This window comes from Stegodyphus dumicola, chromosome 8, assembly GCF_044657685.1.
Source record: "Stegodyphus dumicola isolate Sdum_Otavi_A_Nest chromosome 8, ASM4465768v1".
In the NCBI taxonomy this organism is placed as follows: Eukaryota; Metazoa; Arthropoda; class Arachnida; order Araneae; family Eresidae; genus Stegodyphus; species Stegodyphus dumicola.
The window spans coordinates 29,902,233-29,926,124 of NC_140775.1; the positions used below are offsets into that span (position 1 = coordinate 29,902,233).

Genomic DNA, 23,892 nt, shown 5'->3' on the forward strand with positions numbered 1-23,892 from the left:
ATGAAATAAAATGTTTATCTTCCATGATCCAACGTATTGCCGTTCAGTAAGGCATAATCTATCAGATTTAATCTATATGATATCAGTAACAAACCGAGTGATTTAAAAACAGTAAAGCAGTTCTTAATGTTTTTTTTTTCTAATTTTAATCTGATTGATTTAAATAAAAATTCATTTAAATCATCAGCTACATATTTAGAAATTAAATATTTTTATGAAATCATACTTGCGGCCCACCAGCGGCCGAGCGGTAAAGTCGCTGAACACTGGTAGTTCGGTCCGAGGTTTGAATCCCGCGAACGGGCTGGCTGCATGGGTGTTTTCGTGGTTTTCCCCATGTGTAACGTGTATACGAGCCAGTTTCCCTTAGAAAGTCCTCCACGAAGGCTATCCCTCCCCTTAGGCAGATAGCTCTCGAGGCTTTGCCATAATTACACACACACATACTTGCTGATTAAAATTTTTATATATATTTTTCTTTATTTATGAGATCGATTTCAGACGGTTAGGTGCGCAAGCAGCTAATCATTGGAAATTACGTATTTACCTCTAGCTAAACAGCTAGTTTATTAAAAAAATAAAACAAAACGTACGTACGTACTTACGTACGTATTCCCGTCGTACACTGGTACATAGGTACATGGGAAGTTCTCCCGAACATTATTTTCGCAATCGCTGGTCGTAATCATAAACTTCTGTTACAGAAATGTTTTAAATGACGAAAATTTCCATGTTCTGGCACTGACAAATGTAAAAAGAAGTTATTTTTCGACAAATAACGAAATCTAGCTTTTAATGCCATCTTTCGATTCCTATATCCATATTTTAGAAAGTTACGCATTCGTTATAAAAAAGTAAAATTATAAGAAATTTTACACCTTATGAAAAAAACTGAACGGGTTATTTAATTTCAAAATTTGCGATTTTTATGTTGTTTTCAACTTGCTTTCAGGAATTGGTTAATTAAGTTAGAATAATTCGAGAAAGTAAGTTTAAATGAAGTGCAGCCAAAAATGCGTACAATTTAACAGGCCATACTAGGAAGTCATATGCTATCCATATCAAATTTTTTTCCATCGTTTCGATTAAAATTGGATTTTGAATTGCCCAATGGATTCATGTTTTGTTTCTAAATGCCCCTTTTTTGACGCATAACTTACTCTTCCTTCAGAAAGAAAACATGAAAACCACGAAGTATTTCTTTTGAACTCTGAATGTTTAAAATTTTGAGCATGAATCTGCAGTGACGTATATAGGACTGCTATAACATGTAGATGTGCACCTCGTATTTTGGTTGCAATCGGCCGCACCAAACGTATATAAATATATTTATATATATATCCACTCTGTTACCCGGCTCAGTGATCTCAGTTTCTTTACTCTTATATGCTTATAAATTGTACATTTTTTGCTTTAAAAATGATTGTATTATGTTGTTTTTATCTTCCGGTTAAGGTTTTTATGCCTTTAGTAAATCTGTATGCAATATTTTTAGAATTATCAACAATTTTAAAGTTGTCTAAATGCCGCTAAGCCTTTTTTTTATGGCGGCCATTGATGTTTACATTTGAAACAGGAGACTAGTGGATTTGTTGCCAATCTAGAGAAACTTAGCTTCGCAACAACAAAGATAACGCCTTCATTTATTATTGCGAATTAAATCATGCTTAATTTTTTCTACATATATTTTGAGTTTTTATGTATTTTTGCCTTGTCGCGAAGTGAGAACTGAATTAATCGAATGAGAAATACTCAATCGTCTGTGAAAAACTGTTTTTTTTTTTTTTTTGTTTTGTTTGTTTGTTTTTGTTTTGTTTGCTTAATTTCTTTTATACACCGTTCTAGCTTTATTATGGTATTTGAATAGAACATGTGGCAATGATTAGATAATTCTTTAAATGATATAAATTTTGTGCCTTCTGAGTTATAATATGAACGAAATATTATACTGTTAAGTGAATCTAGCGCCAGAGTGTAGCTATGGTAAACAAATAGAGTGAATTTTAAAAAATGCATTTACTCTATTGTGGTTTATGCGCTGTCGGCGAAGTAGATTTAATTCAATCCGATAAATTTAAATGAAATGCAAGAAAAAATACGTATAATTTAATATTCCCGTACAAGGAAGTCATGTGGTGTACACATCAGATTTTTTAATACGGTCTGACTTCTATGCAAAATCGGAGAACATTATTCTCGTAGCTATCGGCTTTCCACGGCATGGCTTTCGACGACTCGCTTTTGCAAATTCCGGAAATTAAGATCAAAATCCCTCTAATTCAAATTTACTGTAAAAAAAACATACCTCCCATTATTTTTGTATCCGCATCACAGCATGACGTTGCATCGCAAACGTCTCTGCGTCTACAAAATCCGCTATGTGATCTTTGCCAATGCTATTTATTATCAAATAATACAAATCATAATGCAAAATTATTCAAATTACTTCATGAAAAAATTACTGTTGCAATACTTTAAACACAAAACACAGAATATTATATTCATTGGGTACAATATGCTAAATTCAATATATGTACTGCTCATTTAATACATTATACATTACCCGTCACACATTATCCTAAGGGCAAGTACTTCTTTGTATATTATATAGGATTATACATGATGGCAGATTGCATGTATTGCATGATGCAGATATTTAGAGTACTTCATTAGAATTACTGTTTCGTTATATAATACATGGATTACAAGGGGATACACTCAGTGTGTGCAGAAATCCTATATACAGTACATACGTTATTCACTATATGCCTTTCCCTTTACAATTATGGTGTGCTTTTAGTGCAGTCATTACTAGTATCAGTACTACAGCCGTTGTGTATCATTCACTGTTCTTCATTGTGACAGAGAATACTATTTGCGGTTATCAGTACTACTTGCTCATTACAGTCAGTACTGCTGTCATCAATACGGGACAGTACTGCAGTCTAATGATTTAGTACCATTTGTAATGAATTGTGTTTCATTACGGACAGTACTACAGTCATTATGCGCAGTAATGCTACGTACAGCGCATAAACTATTCCCTATATGCCTTTTTCATTACACAGGAGTGCACTTACTTGTATCAGCATGAAACTGATCCCATCCATGGGCTCCTAGTTTATCCGTTATATATTTTAATTTCTAAAGGACGGCCAGCTGCTTAATGAAGAATCGCTGAAATGGGTTTTTAGTATGGCAACCTCATGTACTATGCTTCTCTAAGTGGGTACGTTATTATGTAATGATCTGGGTATCCAGCCTCGCCGCACACATGTAGGTTAGAGGAAACAAATCCACTTTTCCAGAAGTATACCGGAAAGGGACCATGGTCTGTGACGAAGTTTAATTGTGCCGAAATTAAGCTGTCTGTGGAAACCTTACTGTAGAAAGGCATGAGCTTTTCTACCCTGGGAAATTCTGTCTCATTGATCCTGCCGATGTTGCAGGGCAGTGGCCAGTATTTCTCTCATGAGATGGAAACAGGGTGGGCATCTATATTGCGTACGGCTTCTTTTGTAAGCTCATGAACTTCTTAATTTACCTGGTGTCCGGTGTGGACCTTTATCCAGAAAATACGAATAGGCTTGTAGTGCTCATTTTCACGGAGAATGCGTTGTATATCTTCTATGTTCTATGAATGGGGCAGGATGGAAGAGCTTTTGGTCTGTATGAGTTACTAAGAGGCTGTCCTAAAATATATAGTGCATGTCCCCATCATAGTTATTTGTGGCCGCTATGCCCTGTCTAATGGCCACTGTTTCCACTTGACAGACGGAGTTCTCAGGTCTTAAGCGCCATTTCCACGTACCTACTTTGGTATAGTTCGACTAGATTACGATTCTACCCTCGACCCCCCCATAAAGCTGCCAACGGTCCGTGAATTGGAGATCTTCATATTGTGGGAATCAAGAATTGTAGACTTTCATAAGATATCCTGACAAATGTTCATCTATGTATGTACGTGAATTTACGAAGTATACGCAACGAATTTTTACAATCTTGATACTATGGTGACAATCTTGTAAGTAGCAGACATTCAATATATGCAATTACATTAAGAAATTCGATATTTCCATGCCATAGCAAATATGGCAGTTTAAATAATGGTTAAATTTTTTTTTTCTGAAATACAAAATCATGTCATATGTTTTAATTTTAAATAATCTATTCGATTGTTGATGTTATTTATTTAATTGGGGTCGATAGATAAAAAATACTACCGACGGGGCTTTGGATTCTACAGTTGCTAGAGATAACATCACAAAATATGAGCTAGTAAGTTCTAAAAATCTGGAATCTGTGCAGTCCCGTTAATGCTGGTAAAAGAGATTAAACTGTAACTATAGTTAGAAATACTGCCAGGTGTTTTGCGGATATTCTGTTTAAAACCCTATACTAGCCCAAATAAGTACAAGAACCTTTTGTGATTTTTAAACATTGATATTTTTTAATATCTGACGCAAATAAATGGCTGCCTATATTATCAGATGGCTGTATTAACTCCAACTGGCTATATTAAATTTTTTTAATTATTATTATTATTATTTTTTATTTTGCTAGAGGTATAAGAAATCTTCTACACCACTCTAGTGCATCTTGAAGAAATTTACATTCAATTAAGCTTTGGAAATATCAAAAACTAATTTAATATAGCAAATACGATCCTATTTATCTGGTTCAATAGAGAAGAAATGCTGCGTATTATTTTTATGGGGGAATTTTATTAGCTATTCTGCGAAGCAGATATTTCGTGAGATTTAAAGATAGCAACGGTTTTACCAACGGAACCAACCTTCTTCCAACATTTTAGCTTTTATTACCTATTATATAACAGTTATCTCGCTGATGAATCACGAACAAATGTTTCCAACCCGAAATGACTTTCAGCGTCCCCTGATTGTCTTTTAGGGCCGATAAAATAAAAGATACACTTGAGTATAAATGTCATGACCAGCAGTAAATGGATATCTATAAGCTAACGATGAAGCTACACTGATTATATTTTTATCTGCTTGTTTATACGATCCGTTTAATGTCTTTCTAATGAACCCATTGATGAGGTTATTTCTTGAGAATTGTCCGTAGAACATTTAGTGATCGGCTTCTGCAGAATTTCTAGATTTTATTCCCACCTATAAAGAAGATATATTTTGATTTATGGGCGATTTTATGAATTTTTTTAATACAAAGGTATAAAAATTTAACGCAACAAGTGCATGACCTACTTTAGATGCTTATTTCAGTGGGAAGATAATTGATAGTTTATTGCTGCCGATTCAAAAATAAAAATTTAAGTAATTCGAAAATAAACAAAAATTGAATGAATATATGAGATTCTAAGTAGAATAATGTCACAGACTCATTATATTTTAGTATGCAATTTAAAGCGCACTTTGGTTTACTTTTAACCTTGATAAAATAATTGATATTTTGCATCTGACAAAATTCGTAAAATAATAAATATATATATTTTCTCTGTTTTTGTTACAGTTTTTCTTGTTCTTGTTTTCTTATTCCTCGAGCAGATTGAATAAACATGTTTGGAAAATTCTCACGGACAATAGTGGGAGATTGGTACAAATGTAACTTTGTTCAGATAGGTCTGGAAAGACTAAACTTCATAGCAGTCAAAGACGCATGTTAGATTTTAGAAATTTCAACATTTGGAGCTAAGTTTTCTAAAAGTTACAATTAGATAACATAGTTTTTAAAAAATATGAAATATGTAATGGAAAATTAAAACTTGTGTAGCTATCTGGCCATATTCTTTCCATAATCTTACATAAAAGAAATATATCTTCTTGAAGAAATATTATACAGTTTCTTTCAAGTTGAGTCAAAAAGTTTGGCGTCGCATGGCACAGCTGGGAACTTGGAGGTGTTCTTCATTTTCAGCAAACCTAAATCACTGGTTCCTGAAGAACAAAAATCTCATAACTCGCATTTTTAAAATTAACTTAGATTTGCATAATCAAAATCGTAAAAAACGACCTTATATTTAGCGTAGGTATAATGAATCACTCAATCGATTTCGAGGGCAGCTAAAGGTCCCTCCTCATCAGGAGAAAGAAATACATAGAAAGAAGAAAATAGGAATCACAGAAACACGTGGTGCTTATCAGCACTGCACGTGGTTATAACTAGATTTTTAATCAGAGTCGCACTGGCCGCCTACTTTTACTGAGCCAGGCTGTCTGATCAAGCATAAAGAAATATTAGCGAAGTTAAAATAGGGAGCGAGGGGCAAATGCACATTACGCTCAAAATCTGAACTTCAAATAATGAATTCTAATTTAATTCTTCAAATTCTTCAAATTCTAATTTAGATTTGCATATTTAGCCAGATAAATTGTTAGCAAACCTGTATGTTGATGCCTGACCTGTATGTCAGTGAGACGCCTGTATGTTGTGACTTTGTGATTTGCTTAGATGTTATCTTTCAATAGTAGGAAGTATACCTAAGCTTCGTTTATCGTACTATACTTTTTCTTGGTGTTATGATTTTATTTTCCATCAAGTAATTATGGAAGAGGTACATGTCAAAATAAAACATAAAACTAAGTATGGGGAGGTAATACTGGCATAGGTTTTATACAATAACTTATTAATTTAGACTGATGTGAATCTTCTTTTTTCAGCTATTCTATGAAGTTATGCTGGTTGGAATATCTTCAGAGGAAAGGTTTTCAAGAGAATCGTTTTTTTCCCTCCCGCCTATGAGCAATTTATGTGAGCAGCCCTCGAAATCTATGCCATTCTAACGCTGGTTTTTTTCTAATTTCATGAAAGTTTCATATTCATTTCATGTTCGTTTTAAAGAACCATGCCAACGTTCTTGCAGACAAATGGCAGATGCTTCGTAAAGCTACGATATCATTACATTTAAAGTCACTTTATTCATCTTTCTAATCTAACATCTTGTCTACCTGCTGTAGAGCTCTATTTCGACTCTTATAGCTTTTCATTGCACTTTTCCTGCTTCTGTACTTCTATACATCAACAATTCTCATCTTGAATGACTGAGTCAGAAATGTCTTAGTCTGACAAAGTATTATAGTGTTCTTCGTCCTTATCTTTCTTTATCCATCTGTCTAGGTTTCTTTTATGTACAATTTCAAATGGTTGCACATCAAACATAATTGAAGAAGGTTCGATGACTTGAGCAATTTGTTGGCTAATTTATATTAGTGTAAAGAGGTTTAATTTTCAACACTTTAGTAATGATTTTAATTTCTTCAAGAATTATAAATGCTTTTCTATGAATGCTTTCTGAGAAATTGTATCTGGAATAATGCACGGATAATCCACATTCAAGAGTTTCAAAATTCCCATTGAAGATAATCCATATTCAAGAGTGTAATGTACGTATGTCCATTCGGGAACTAAGATTTATGTGATTCTTTTCGTTGTGATAGCTACTTTTCTATTATTGCGATGGATTCAAACCGAATCCGTAACATATAGATGTATTCCAGTATTTAATTTTTAATATAAAAAATAATCGTCAAATTGCTTATTAAACGTCTAAATTAGAGTAAACAAATGCTTGATGAAAGCAGCAGTATCGTTAAAAACAGACAAAATGTGACAAATTACGTTCTTCATCACGAGCCAGAACTTATAGTTTCACTAAATCTCCAAAATTATAAAAGCTGTCTCATCTTCCATTTGAAAATAACTAAAGGATAATTTTTCATTGTCAGAAAACGTACATGTGCCTTTATTTGCATATACATAATGGCAATGACCGCTTGAAATATTTATCAGATAATGAGTGTATTAAACTGATAACGAGCTTGCCACCAGCAATAAGAACACCAAACCTTTTGCAACGATTCGTGATGACTTATAAAAGTAATTTTTATTTCACAGTTATGTAGGTAACAGAAGAGGTAATGTTAACAAGAATAGCTTCTTTTATAACACGAAAAGCACTTATTTATCAGGATGTGTTAATTACGATTTTTTTTCTGTAGTCATTATTCTTGATTCTTGGACTCTGGGGATAGTATCCAAAATTATTTCTTGAAGGCAAATTGCATTGATATAGCTCTGAAAGAGCTTTGCTGAAAATAAGGCGGTATTTTGTAAACTGATTAATTGCTAATTCCTTTTTCTTAACTAATTATAAATTCGTATTTAATTATATTTTTTACATCGATACAAAATGTCTTAATTTGTAGTATTGTTTACAATTCCTATGATTTGGACGGCATTTTATTTTGCATATGTATGTAATAAAAGCATGATGTAAAGTTACTTGCAATACTGGCATTCTGGAGAAAAAGTTTTCAAAATAACGAAACTGTTATATAGTCGTCTTTAAGCTTGTATAAAAAAACGTGAATTTAAGCTGCGCAAGTCCGCTTATGGACGGTCGTACTAGCAGATAAACCATGCAGCGTACTGAAATCATAAACTTTAATAAGTTGTAGAGACATGTGTTTTGAAGCATGAAAGATGAAAAATGAGCAACGCCCTCGCTGGGAATCGAACCACGGATCTCTGGAATACGCGTCCAGCGTGCAGATCACTAAACTACGAAGGTATGATAAGAAAGCGGGATAAATACCTTACAAAGTATTAGATACATTATTAACACATAAAATAAATATAGGTACAGATCCATTTTATCATTCAATGCTTTTATTTTTTTAAAACAGTTCTGTTGCAAGAATTTTAAATTTGTGATTAAAATTTGAGGAAAATCTACTAGTGCCTACATAAATTCTTTCAGATCTCATATGAGGTCATTTGTTCTGAGAGGAATCTAAATTAATGTAATACTATAACATTGCAACATGTCTGCATATTTTATGACTTTTATTGTTATAAATTCATATCTCCTTTTCGTACTAGCTCTGAGGTTCAGGTGTTACAAATACATATTTAAAGCAGCATACATGACAATGTCTTCGCTTCACTAGTTCACCAATCTGATGAACTGAACACTGCAGTAAGATACCACCTCTCTCGCTTCTCGATTATATTTCAGCGTATTAAAAGCATTGCTTTAATTCTTAAATAATATCACGAGTCCAGTACAAAGTGTAATTAGTTATGCTAAACCTGTTCCCATAAAGCAGGAAAAGTCATAAATTCCAAGAATTTTTTAATAATTAGTATTTTTCAGAGTTGTATTTCGATTATGAATATTATAGTACATACTGTAAAATTTTATGATGATCATCACAGAGACAGTAATTTTACTGATGGAAAAAAAAAAAAAAAAAAAAAAAAAAAGAAATGTTCGTGAAACATTCGTAGCCTGTGATGCACCATCATGTTTTTGCGAAACAATTAGCATTTGAGGATTTATATCGGGTTTTAACGAAAGTTTCCCGCCACAGCAAATATCGTCTGAGCAAACCGTTCGCGTTGGCATGTTTAATCATATTTCGTCAAAAGATTTTTGGCATTTGAAAGTAAGAGATTTGTTTTAGAACACTGTGTTGTGAAATTTGTAAAAAAATATCGTTATCATTAAGGACCAGGTGACTGAAATGGAGATATCACGCTACCAGTTTAGAACCATCATTTACTTCCAGCTTTCCTGCAAAAAGTCAGCTACGGAATGTCACCAAATCATGTGCACAGCTTTATGTACTAATGTTGTATCATATGACACTATGATGATTTGGTACCGAAATTCCAAAACCTAGGACTATGACATTCAAGAAGCAGAGTGTTCTGGCCCGTTTACTGATGTTGATGAGGCCTTCTGCGTGAACTAGTGGAAGAAGATAAGCGTGAAACCATTCGAGAGCTTGCCAAGGGATTTAGACGTTAATGCCATGTCTATTAGTCCCGCTATGCAACGCATAAACGCAGCGAACAATTTCAGTCGCTGGGTGCCACATGAGCACATCAAGCAGATAAGGATAGACATGTTCGCGCCTGCACTAATCTGCTCGTATATCAACGCAAGGGCAAAATTCTGGGCCGGATCGTCACATGTGATGATTTACTTCCAAAATAACAAAATTTATTTCCATTATTATTTATTCATTTGATTTATTTCAACAATGCAGGCGGTAAAGAATGTTGGTCTGATCCCGGACAGCCCTTCGGCAGTGTCGCAAAGCGCAATTTGACTAACAAAAAGATCATGCTTCATATCTGATAGGATTGCTGTGGTATTATCCACAAAGAAGTATCTCGGAAAAGATAAAACTCTCTACAATAATGTGTACAGCGAGATGTTAGTCCGTATTGATGCTACTGTTTAGGGAAAAACATCGAAGTGAGTTACGGCGTAAAAAGGTAATGTTCCATCTAGATAATGTAAAACCACACGTGTTTGCTTTCACCGGCTGGACTCTGTATGGACTCGAATGGGATCTTTTACCACATTTTTTTTTTTTTTTTTTTTTGCTAGGTAACGAAAGAGAATTTATGTAACTTCAGAAAGCGATTTATTTTCTTGTTCTTGAAATCCAGCAAAACCTAAGGTAGTTTAGAGTTACCAAAACTCTAAATTACTCCAAGTTTTGCTGCATTAGACTTTAATTTAGAGTTTTGACAACTCTAAATTACCTTAAGTTTTGCTAAATTTCCAGAATACGGAGAAGAGATACTTCTTAGTATATTTTTACGGAAATTCTAAAGAAAAACGCCATAAAATTATATATATAATATTGCTAGATAAGAATTTGGAAAATTATTTCACAGTATGTTTCTGCAGAAATTCTGAATAAAAATACTATAAAAATTACGTATAATATCGCTGTAGAAGGATTTGGAGAATTACTTTTCAATATAACTGCGGAAATTCTAAAGGAAAACACACACACACACACAAAAAAAAAAAAAAAAAAAAAAAAAAAAAACATTTGTGTATAATAATGCTAGATTTTACTGCTAGATAAGAATTTGCAGAAGAATTACTTTGAAGTATGTTTTTGCAGAAAGTCTAAAAGAAAACAGCATAAAAATTATTTAAATGAAAAAATAATGTAGTATAAGAATAACAATTGAAATTTAAAAGATAGTAAGAAAAAATCTGAATTTCACGAATTTATTCAACATTTGCGGTAAATTCTGAAAATCGCGAAATCTTAAAATTTGTCAAAATAAATCGCGAGATTTCGCACTGAGATAAAAAAATTATTGCTGTACTTGTGATGACGCGTTAGTGAAGACCACCGCGAAGCAATCATGTCCATTGCATTTTCCTTGCTACTGGTCGAACAATCTTTCTTACTACCGCTGATTTTTATCAATGTTTGAATCTATGTAGCCGTAAATAATTTTTTTTTCCTCGCTATCTTTTCATTTTTGATTTCTAGTGTTAGTAATGCACATGATATATGCCTTCTGTAAGATAGCATTGATGTAAGTACTGATAGACAAAGAGATTCATATTCAAACCAGAAGCCAGTTTATGACATCGATGAACTACAGTTCGGCACTATACACATACTTCCTCCTCCTTAGATTTCTGTTTAAAAGTATTTTAATTTTCCTTAGCTTTTTTATTGTATGATTTGGATACTGAATGTTGGATGTTTGGACATTGTTCATCTTGAACTAATAGACCCAATTCTCCTAAAATATCTATAAATATTGTCTGAAATATAGCACCATATTTCTTATCTTACATTAGAAAAGGCGATTATGTGTGCCATGGACGCAGCAATGTTTTTACCGGAAACATTGCGCACAGTGAAACAATAATAATTTATTTATTTGTTTTGTTAACTTTACTGCTCATTGTTGCTCAAAGTTTGAGTTGTATTTTAATTGATCTACCTTCATTTAATCTTTAGTGAATATTTCTTAAAATTTATTTTATAATGATATTAAACACTAATTTTGATTAATTTTTTTAAATCTTATTGACAAATCTTAATATGTATACCCAAATTTAAAGTTACAACTAGCCGCCCAACCGGGATAATGGTTAAGGACACTGACTCCGGTACTGAAGGGCCCAAGTTCAAATCCCGGAGAAGACATGGTTGTTTATAAATGTACAGTGTCTGTGCGGCATCGGGGCACTCTAAATATGCGGCGAGCCAAAAATCCTTTCGAGAGGTTCTGGTAGGGGAAGAGGGAGGAAACTCCCGGATCCGTCCTCTCGGGTTGCTCTCCATGAAAATTGGCTGCTTGGAGCTTACCTGAATTGAAAAAAAATTCCGGATCTATATTCTGCCGCCCGAAATGGTCGCACCGGACACTCCGGTTCTGCCGCTGGCCTTGATAAATTTGGATTACTACTGCTTACGTAGATTAGAGTCAATTTCTCTGTTATTAGTTTCCCAAATTCATTCAGAATATATTAATTCAACAAAGGTGCTAGTTGATTAAATAGTACTAGAAATTATAGCATGCAGATAGAGCACACTTCTGGTTATTATATTTTGCAAAAGGTAATCCTGAATAGTTCATGATAAATTAATTTGTATCAAGAAAACCTTACGGTCTTTAAGTTCATGCAATAAGTAGAAATTTGAAGAAGCAAAAGAAAAAAAAATCGATCAATAAAAGTATTGAATATTGAAATCTAGATTATTTTCTTCAGTAATAATCACTTCTTCACTTTCGTTATATACATCTATTGTGAAGATGCAGATAACGTGAAGGTATATTAGAGGCATTATCCTCTAAAATCTAAAACATTAACTGATTTTTCTGTAAAACGCATGCATCGCATTAAAAAAATTACTAAAATTTTGCTCCCTTTTCTTATAAAAATTTTAATTTTCTTCTCCAACTTTATTTTTTACTATGTATTTAAAATACCAGACTTTTTACCTATCCAAAGCATAGCGACGGACATAATTAGCAATCCACAACTCTCCGGATTAACGCCGGACGCCTGGTAACTCTAACTATAAATTCGATATTCAACCAGAAAAGCATACGCTGATTGGCCTACTAATCACGTTGTGAACTTCGATTGTGGTGGCCAGTTCCCGCCTTTCTATATACATTTTAAATTCGTCATTCGACTTAATTTTCACAGTTCAAATTTTCGGCTTTCGAACAGAAACACTGAAATTAATAGAGAACTTTGGTTTTTAAACAAAAGAGAGAGAGAGTGCGTCATTTTCATTAGTAAATCGGAGGGAAATAAACATTAGTTCTATGGGATAATGTTTTACACCCACATTCATAAACGCTCTGAACCAACCAGTTTACGGTTGTGTTTTTCCAAAATTATTTCTAAATTTATGCAAATCCTTTTTTTAGCCCAAAGGGCTTTAGCCCAGAAGGACTATTAATTTAGGTTAGGCATTTTGCGTTGGTTCAATATAAAAGTATGAATCACTTTTCAAATTATTGCCACCAAATATTACAGACCTGCATTATATTTAAAGAAATTAAATAATGAAGAATCAGCATGAATGTGTGTATGTTAAGACACAGTAACACGCCGAACAAATACTAATTCAGAACTAAAACAACAAAAATCAGCTTATATTTTCAAAATTTTCACAGGACTAGTTTCGATGGTTTTACCGAACCACCATCCTCAGCTGCAAAACCGCAAAGGAACAAGATAGGAAATAATGATAAGATTAGAAAGCCTTCACAAGAATAAGCAAGTGACGCCATCTGCTGGTGAATAGCCATGGAAAGCCCCCACAGTCCATGCAATCCATGGCTGATATCTACATGCATTATTATGAATCAAAATTGTTTGAAACTTTAATGGTATTGTTCCGCTACGTAGACGATACTTTTACCCTGTGTGAAGGTAATAAAGATGATTTAAATAAAGTTCTTTCAACAATGAATTCTATTGATCCTACTATTCAGTTCACTTTTAAACTTGAGACTTGCAACGCTCTTCCGTTTCTCGACATTCTGGTCACACGTAACACATCCAACTTCAGTACTACGGTTTACCGTAAACCATCATCGGTTTGCCTTCCACCCCCCCTTTAAATCATGTCATCCGACTAAACAAAAGTTAGCTTCATTTCATTCCTATGTTTTCTGTGCTCTTCAAGTTTGCTCCTTCAAACTAGCCCTTGATGAAGAACTAAATTATTTAAAAGCAATAGCTATTGACAGGGGCTTTTCACCCAACATTATTAATCAAGCAGTTAAAAAATTCTCATCTCAACACACTAAAAGCCACACTCTTATTTTAGGAGATTATAAAAATTCTGTTGTCATTTCTTTCTTTAAATCAATTAGCTATAAAGTTGCACATATTTTGAAAAAATTTAACTTAATTTTAAATTTAAATTCTCCCATCAATAAAATTCCGAGTTCCATACTCAAGGACCCCATTCCGGATATGAATTCCTGGGGTATTTATAGGATTCCTTGCCAGTGTGGTTTAATTTACATTGGCCAAACTAAGAGAGTGTTAAAATTTCGCGTCGAGGAACATGAGGCATATGTTAGAAAAAAGAAAACACAGAAGTCTTCTGTTGCTCAACATTGTTTGTCCGAAAATCATACTTTCAATTTTTCTGCTGCCAAATTTATTCAAAAAACATCTTCCATTGGAGAACTGGATTTTCTAGAGGCACTTCATATTCAAAAAAATCTTTCTGTTCTAGTTAACGACCCTAATTCCAATCCATCTTTGCCTTCGGCCTTTAAAGAAATTATGTTTTAGTTCTGGTTTCACCAACAGATGGCGCCACTTGCTTATTCTTGTCCAGGCCTTTCTTATCTAATCATTATTTCCTATCTTGTTCATTTGCGGTTTTGAAGCTGAGGATGGTGGTTCGGTAAAACCATCGAAACTAGTCCTGTGAAAATTTTGAAATTATAACGCTGATTTTTGTTGTTTGTCTTCTGAATTAGTGTAAATGTTTCTCGCATTTGGAAAAACAACGGTAACTAGACACATCAAATTTTGAATAACGTAGTCCTCCACTCGAATACGGGCATCCGGAAGTCCAAATTTGAATTTGTTTTATTATCTATTTCATACTTTGTAAAACTTAAACGAATTTTTGATTAACAAACTCAGTGATTTTAAAGCATTCCATTAACATTAACATCGCTTGCATCAAGCATGGATATTTTATGCGCGAGGTTTCTTTACATTTCTTACTGGTATTATGTTGGTAGCGTAGCAATCCAAAGACGATGTGTAAAGGTATTTTGCTCGAATGACTTTGAATGTCTGTATAACTTTTCAAATCCAGTTTTGAATCCCCCGTGAAAAAAAACACCCCTATGGGTGTAATATAAAAATCTGAGAGCTTTCAGATTTTATTTAATCTCCCCCTGAAGGAGAGGGTTTGTGCCTATTGTGCCTCATCGCCTTTGAAATCGGCAGTATTTTTTATACAAAAATTTACGCCAGCTGGAGTTAATTTTCTTTTACCCTAATTTTAATTTATAATTCGCGTATTTTTTTTCCATTTGAAATTCTGAACCAGCCTTTGTATAAATAAACAGTTCATAAATTGAGTTTCTTAAAATCGCGAGTTTGAGTCATTTCAATAATTATTTAAAGAAATCTTTAAAAATACAGAAGCAATGAAGCCTGGTCATTCAATTTCATACTTGCCTTCGCTTTATACAGTTTACTTATTAACTACTGTTTTGAAATCCGAACCGAGTAAATACTGTAAATTTTGTTAATCCTAATTTTTGGCAATTACTGTTGATAAACTTGTTTGTTCGGATTCATCAGTCTAATTTCATGCTTTATTAAATTTTAATTTAATTTTTTTGTTCTTTAAATCTTTTCCATATTGAAGTATATTGGGCAATAAGCAAACACGAATTGGGATTAAAATTAGTGCATATACGTCTGTTTTCAGGTACAGAGGTCTGTATATCTCTCGTTCTACCGGGCCGTTTGACGAAATTCAGCTTTCTGTTTTCATGTCTCGAAAGCTCGACTTAGGCTATATATATTACATTTATATATAGGATTATTCTAATATAGGTATTTTGACACGAAATCGGACTCTTTTTGAAATGACGACTCAATTTATGCCAAACTGCCAAGTTTTGTAGAAATCGCACAAGTAGTTTTTAAAACATTAGCTCTCAAAATCTTAGCTTCTCAATGTTAATTGAATTTGATATATATTTATTAATATAGCTTCTTTTTGTAAACTTAATTGATTCCTTCTTCCAGAATTTGAAATTTAGGTTGATTACAAATGAAATTCGCCCAATTTTATGATTATTTTTAAATAATTTTTATACATTTTTCAAAAAATATTTTGTTTTATAACATTGTAGAGACATTAGGTATTTTTATATCCAGATTTTACAAATATGCCAGTAGAACGGGAGATACAGAACTGTCCGCCCCCCTTTTTTTTTGCTCAATGTACATATTCCATTGCACAGCTCATCTAAAATTATTAAAATTCACACGAAATGTATACATTAGAAAAAAGTCGATGGTTAACTTTGTTACAAGTATAAAATAAACTGCATAGAAACTACACTGATACAGAGAGTGACGTTTTGAGAAATTACATGCATCATGGTTTGATTTTTGCGATATTCTAAAAAATCAGCTGCCTAATTTTTACTTTCTTTATCTTACTATTTATTCCTTTATTTTGAGCTTAAAGGACAAAGCGAAAATGCAGTTACAGCCATGAATTAAAAATCATCAAATCAAACAACGCTTCAGAGATTTCGGAGAACGTTCGTGATTTCAATGAAACACATCGAATTTAAAATTCTTCTACATGGTCTTTTTTCTTCAGAAGCTAATTATTCCGCTCTGTTGCAGAACAAATTTACACATAAATAAGGCAAACGGAACTGCTTATTTTAGGGAATACGATGAGATTTTTTTCTTTGAAATTAACACGAAATAAAAACTAAAATTTGTCAGTTATTAAGAATAACTGAATTATTTCTTACTTCCTCGAAATTACAAAACTTCTTAAAAATGTAGAAGGTTTCATAAACATAACCTTTGAAATGATTCGATAGCGATTATCGCATTGTAGATGACAGCATCTTTCACTTAGGATGCTTTTCTCTTATTTCTAAACGAACCCAATGTTAGGAATTTAACCCATCGAAACCCCCTCAGTATAAACGCTTGCGTCATCAGTGTATCTATGTAATCTTAAGAATCTTTTCCCCCTTTTTCTCTCATTTTTTGTAAATATTTTGAACGTAGGAAAATCCATATTGGGAAATGGTAAAAATAAAAATAAAATAACTTGTAAAAACATCTTCCGTTTAAAGAACGTTATCAATAGCGTACAATCTTGATGTTATGGCATGCCTTTTATACAGAGAACTTAATACTGTAGGCCTAAAGTTCCCGTTTGGCAAGCACTCAGTTCATCGTGAAGATCACTGGTAGAAGTTGAATTCGACAGGAAGGATGCGATAGTATGTGTTGTGGTCGCATTTTAACGTGAAATTCATCAATTTGTGAAAGCTTATAGAAGAAAGATCTGTTTGTTTTGGGGAAAAAAAAAAAAAAAAAGAATATGTCTGCAGTTTTTTCTTTTTGGTCCAAACAAACGGCAAGTCAAGTGATTTGCAGTATTAAGGCAAGAAGATTTTAAATATACAAAGGAAGAATCAACTATTGTAATCAACTATTGCTGATTTTCACCATTCATTGCTATGTGGGCAAGATGTTTATGACAGTCTTTTAAATTTTAGTTTGACATGTATTATCGAATATTTATATCATTTTATGTATGACGGATTACTTATGCAGTTCTTGAAGCTCGTATTTGAATTTCCAGTAGAAGAGATCTACCATTTTGGATAGCAAGTTGTACCAAAGAATACAGTTACTTTGTCAATTACTTTGCAACAGAGCTTAACAAACCTTGAATATAACGTATTGATTTTATTCTAGAAGTCAAAGGATATGCTATTTTGCGTAATGAATAAATTACACATAATTTTCTGAAAAACTTTATTCTTTGACCTCTTCTTGGTACAACAAAGAGCATTTTGAATTTTTGATATCATCGACATCAACTTGCGAAAACATCTGATTTTTTACTGGCTTTATTCTCGTTGAGAAAATTAATTTCTCAGAACTTCTATAAATCAAATAACATGTGTTATACAAATATAATAACACAAACATAAAATAATTTCTCAAGATTTATGTGAAAGAAATACTATATGTTATGGGACTAAAATTATTTATCCTACTGAAGCGAAGAAAATTTGTTTTAGAAATAGACTACGTGCCTAGATCAATAGCTTTACTGCTTTTCTCTGAAGTTGCAAAATTGAAAACGTATTGATTTAGTACTGTACTAAAAATTTCATAATTTCTGTATGAATATTTTAGTCAAATAGTCTGTGAACTATATTTGACCTTTGTCAGAAAATTGCCCGTGCTCCCAGTTTCATATCAAACATTTGTGAGTGTGAAGTTAATTCCTTCAGGAACTGTTTCAAATATCTCTTAGAATGCATTGCTGAAAGGAATTTAAATATTCAAAATATTGCGCGACTCCCTCATCTACACCTTATAAAATGAATTATTTCCCTGTTCTTCTTTTCGCAGCAGTTTTCATTAACTATCAGCTACAAGCACAAGTAAGTGTATTAAAAAACTTAAATTTTAAAGGAATAATTTATTTATAATATCAGCTCGATAGAAACATTTATATTTGCAATATATATAGCAAAGAATTCATTTAAAAATGTATACTAGATTTCTTAAATTAAATGATATTTTTCTCCAACCGGAAATAAGTAATATAAGAATTCAAGCATAATAACTAGCTAACTAATTTATGTTTTATTTTGAAGGAAACGTTTTTAAAGTACTTATTATTTACGGTTTGAGAATTTATTTGGCAAAATTGAAAATATTATCTTCTTTGACATTTCTTTCAAACTTTACATTCAAGCAATCTAATGAAATAAATATATAGCTACTACTTGAATAATTAAGTTTTCATTTACTAAATAAATGCAAGCCTCCATGTGGCATTAATTTACTCAAAACATAATATTATAGTCTTTTTTCCTATTATTTGGCTTTATCGTTTTGAATATTTTATTATAAATATAAGACCATTTACTTCGTATCTTTAATTTATGGGGGCCTAATTGTTATATGAGTAAGTATATCATAACTTTTCAGTTTAAAATTATTTCAGATGTTAAACTGAAATTTGCAGAGCAAGGTCAAATTATAATTTATTTTTAATTTTATAATTCTTGTATTCTTTAATTTTTTGCCCAAAGGGACAATTTGTCCAGAAGGGCTACTATTATTTTGGTACTTTGCGTCGTCCACTATAAAACGGCGTTTCACTTTTCAGATTGTCGCCACCAAATATTAAAGCCCTGCTGTATGTATGTTTCTCGCATTGTGAAAACCCAACGGTACCTACAAATGAAATTTTGAATAACGTAGTCCTCCACTCGAATATGGGCATCTGGAAGCCCAAATTTGGAATTTGTTTTATTATCTATTTCATATATTGTAAAACTTTAACGAATTTTGATAAACAAACTCAACAATTTCAAAGTACGCGATGGCAACACTGCACGAGAAAAAAACATTTTTATATCAGCTCTCGAAACTGTGTATTGGGAATTCTAACGATGTGCTCTTTTTAAATATTTTGTGATATTGCTGTTAAATTGAATTTCATGGTTTATGTGCGAACATAGAGATGACACACAAAATTTAAAAAACGCCCCTTTGGGCGTAATATAAAATCTGAAAGCTTTCAGATTTTTTTAATCGTATGATATTTATATTTTTAATTAAAAAAATTATTGGAACTTAATAATAAATTCGTCAAATTTTAGCCTGCAGTCAGAAATTTCCAAATAGCAGAAATGAAAGGTTTTAAATTGAAATGGTTTTCAGATATTATGAAAAAAATATTTCTAAATTGTTTAATTACATAGCTGACTGAATTTCAGATAATATAAACTATGGTTAAGCAGATTAATTTTCCTCAAAATAGGCTGATCAACGGCCAATTGGTGAAGTCGTCGAACAGTGGTAATTTGACCCGGTTGAAATTCTGACGAAGGGGTGACTGAATGAACGACTTCGTGGCTTTCCTCGTGTACAATGTGGATACAATCCGATTTCTCTTAGAAAGTCCTTGACGACAGTATACTTGCTCTTAAGCAGATAGCACTTGCAAGTTTTTGTCATAATCAAACAAAACAATTTCCCCAAAAGTAATATTTTTGTTCCAAGTGCTGTTAATAAGAAATTTAGGAAAATTAAAACAGTTTTCAAATTAATTTAGATATACATATGATATTTAAGAAAGTTTGATAGGAAATAAATAAAGAATTTATTTTTAAAATTTGATCTAAACTTCTCAAATTAAATGCAGTTCTTTTCTACAAAGAGAAATACTTATTATAAAAATGCAAACGTATTTTTTAATACAACCTTGTTTATGGAGATGTGTTAGCAACTATAAGGATGTATATATTTATATGAAGATTATATTTAGCATTTTTTGCTTAAAATATTTACATGAATAGCAGAATTTTTATTTGATATAATAGTCTGAGTAAGAGTTGTTAAATGTAATTTAAAGACATAAACCTTTTGCTGTTTGACGTTCATTTTGCCACAAATTATTACTCAAAATTTAATTTTGATAGCTTTCAGCATGCTCTTTAATTATGATTAAAATTATGTTATTATTTAAAATGTCTATATGTTTAACAATGGAAATAAGAAATTTGTTTTTCCCGTCTACGAGGACGTGCAGATAGTTTTAGACTGCGATACCTTGAAAAGCTATTTAGGTTTATAGATGTAAAATTAACATTCAGACTTAAAAATAAATAATTTTCAAAATTATACTCGTATTAAGCATAATATATAACAATTAAAATGCTCAGTATTAAGAGACTAAGCTGCAGATTAATTACTAACTCCAGAAGATGAGACGCCGTTTATATGTCTTGATATTGCTTTATATTTCTTGTTATTATCAGCAAACAATAGCCGAGTTTGTTGATTGATTATTTTAAGGCGTGTGTATGAGGTTGTCGCTGAACACCGGTAGTTCGGTCCGAGGTTCGAATCCCGCAAACGGGCTGGCTGCATGGGTGTTTTCATGGTTTTCCCCATGTGTAACGTGTATACGAGACAGTTTCCCTTAAAACGTCCTCCAGAAAGCATCCCTCCCTTAAGGCAGATAGCCCTCGAGTGCTTTGCCATAATCTAATAAACCAAACTGTATGAGGTTAAAGTTGATTACCTTTTAAACAGCAGTTGTTTAACCTTCCAGTGCTTATACGAATATTCATCTTCGCATTTATTAAAAGACCGAACCCCAAGAACACAGACAGGAAGTAAAATTACAAATATTTTACTAACTGGTTTATTAAAATGTAGTATAATTTAAGTTTAACAAGACCTAACCACCATTATCTGTGGGTTTCAGAAATCCAAATATTTAAATACGTACAATATAATTTTCAACGCTTCACTAACCTGACTCCACCTACCATGGCATTTAGCTCTGTGTTAAAAAATACAAAAATTCACTCACCATCGGCACACTGGCAAAGGACTCAGTAAATAAACTGCTTTCTATTGTTCCCACAGCTGTCTTTTTAAACCATTAATTCGCTTGCGATTTAAAGCTCAATCTAATTCGTATTCTGGAGGCGATCAATGGAAGATGTCTAAGATCAATGGAAGAAATAGAAGTTACAGGGAAGAACTGATATAAAAATAAAGCTTAAGCTTAATAAACCTTACATCTTCATTCTTATATCATTTTTAATATCATAAAAGGAATCTAATTAATTAATAGTAATAATAATAGCATTTAATTTAGAAATGTAATGCAATAAAACTACCTTAAGACCTCCTCCTACGGTTCCAGAAGATTTTTACTTCTGTCGAGGGGGTCACCTCAGAGAGCAGACACTGAAATACTGTTACTTAGCGAAGTTCTTAGTAATGCTGGTCACGTTCAGAAACAGTCATTTTAGTTTTCTCTTTCATTTTCTAGAAAGTTCTTTTTAACTTCGGGTTCTTAAGGATGTATAAAAAATAAGAAAAGGGAATTAACCATAAAATTGAGGTATATTTTATTTCTGACTTTCAAATATTTCAATGCAAATGCTCATTTAGCATCAAAATAAAATTTGTTATCAAAAATAACATTCAAATCGTAAAAATGACTTTGCTTTCAAATTTTGCTTTAATATTAAACAGAAGCACATCTTCAAAAACAATTTTGCTATTAAACGGCTAAAAAATTAAGCATTTTATTGATTTCGTAATTACTTGTTCTGTTTTATTGAGCAAGCGATCCACTCTGAAACGAATAAAATTTACTGAAGCTAATAAAATTTGTTTTGAGCCAGGCACACGAATTACCTGTAGCAATCTTTACAGCTGTTTTAATGGAAATAATTTGATGAGCAAAAATAAGGCACTAAGCACTATTCCAGAGTCATTTCCAATGAATATAATTTAAAGAACATTTATAATGTATAGTTGTTCCTTTAAATGGCGCGTGAATGCCAAAACAGTCATTAGCGAAGTTTTAAACATATTTATTTCAAGAAATGCAAAATAAGTAGCTTTCTTTTGAATACATAAATCAGAAGAGAAAAACAAATGTTGTATGTTATATTATTTTCATAACCAGGTAATGATTTATATCAGGAGTATAAAAATTGCGAAGGAAAAAGATTAATTTGTCATTCTTAATCCCTTGTGTAAAATATCTCAACAATTTTGCTTTATAATCCTTAGAATTATGGGAATAGTTTTACCTCTGACATTTTCTTAGGATAATTGGCGATTACTTTACGAAGATTGTTCCTCATGAATATTCTGTTAACATAAAGGGTATTTGCTCTCACATAAATTAAATCTCGGTAATTGAAAACTATCAATAATGAAGTGACAAGGTTACAGTTATTTACTACGCAATTTTATATTTAGATTTCTCGGAATTAGGTAGTGCAACATAGAGATGAAGCTATAATAACAATAATACAGCTGAACTGTGGGGGATCCCTAGCATTTAACGAAGTTCGCAATGAGCGCACGCATAAGCTTTCACGCCTGAAAATTTATAAATTGCCTACTTTGACTTGAAGCCTTATATATCGCATAAACATTTGATTAACACTCACGTTTTTGCTACATAATATGCATTATATATTGTAGTGTTATTTTGTTTTAAGATATAGTAAAAAAAGTAATTAAGGGAAAAAAACCTGAAAGCTCTCAGATTATACATTTTTTGTAATATAAAATCTGAGAGCCTTAAAAAGGTTAAAAAAAAGGCGTCTTTTTAACCTTTTGTGTGTTACCTTTATTTATTAAATACCATGTTCTTCGCACTTGAACCATAAAATTCAGTTCAAAAGCTATATCGCAAAATAATTTTAAAATGAGCATATCTTTAAAATTTCCGATAGACAATCTGGCGCGCTGGAGATAAAAAATGTATTCCGCTCCGTACAGTATTGATATTGCTCGCTTTGAAATCGTTGAGTTTGTTAAGCAAAAATTCGTCCAGAAGCCCATATTCATGTGGAGGACTTCGTTATTCAAAATTTGATGTCTCTAGCTACCGTTGTTTTTTCAGTATGAGAGAAACACACTTATGCAGATTTTTCATTATTTACTTTCTTTATATATAATGCAAGGCTCTAATATTTGGTGGCAACACTTTCAAAAGTGAAACACCGTTTTACAGTGGACGACGCAAAATGCCAAAACAAAATTAATAGCTCTTCTGGGCAAATTACCCTTTTGGGTTAAAAAGTGAGGAAGTTAAAAAAATGAAAGTTAAAGAAGGGAGCAATAAAAATAAATTAAAAAAAAAATCTGAAAGCTTTCAGATTTTATATTACGCCCAAAGGGCCGCTTTTTTTTTTTTTTTTTAACTTTTTGTGTGTTAACCTTCATGTTCTTCGCATTTAAACCATAAAATTCAATTCAACAGCAACATCATAAAATAATTTAAAAAGAACATTTCTTTAGAATTT

The 23,892-nt window shown here is 32.2% G+C and overlaps 2 protein-coding genes across 5 annotated transcripts in view; one reads left to right on the top strand and one right to left on the bottom strand.

The window, feature by feature from the left end:
• The window catches only part of ChT (choline transporter), a 298,521-nt gene that overhangs the window by 94,634 nt on the left and 179,995 nt on the right, over window positions 1–23,892 (bottom strand). The window lies entirely within an intron of this gene.
• The window catches only part of LOC118197874 (astacin-like metalloprotease toxin 5), a 33,068-nt gene continuing 26,302 nt past the window's right edge, over window positions 17,127–23,892 (top strand). The window contains exon 1 of the mRNA XM_035369435.2: window positions 17,127–18,474. Within this exon, the coding sequence (XP_035225326.1) occupies window positions 18,412–18,474 (63 nt within the window). The 5' untranslated portion in view covers window positions 17,127–18,411. The remainder of the gene's footprint in view (window positions 18,475–23,892) is intronic.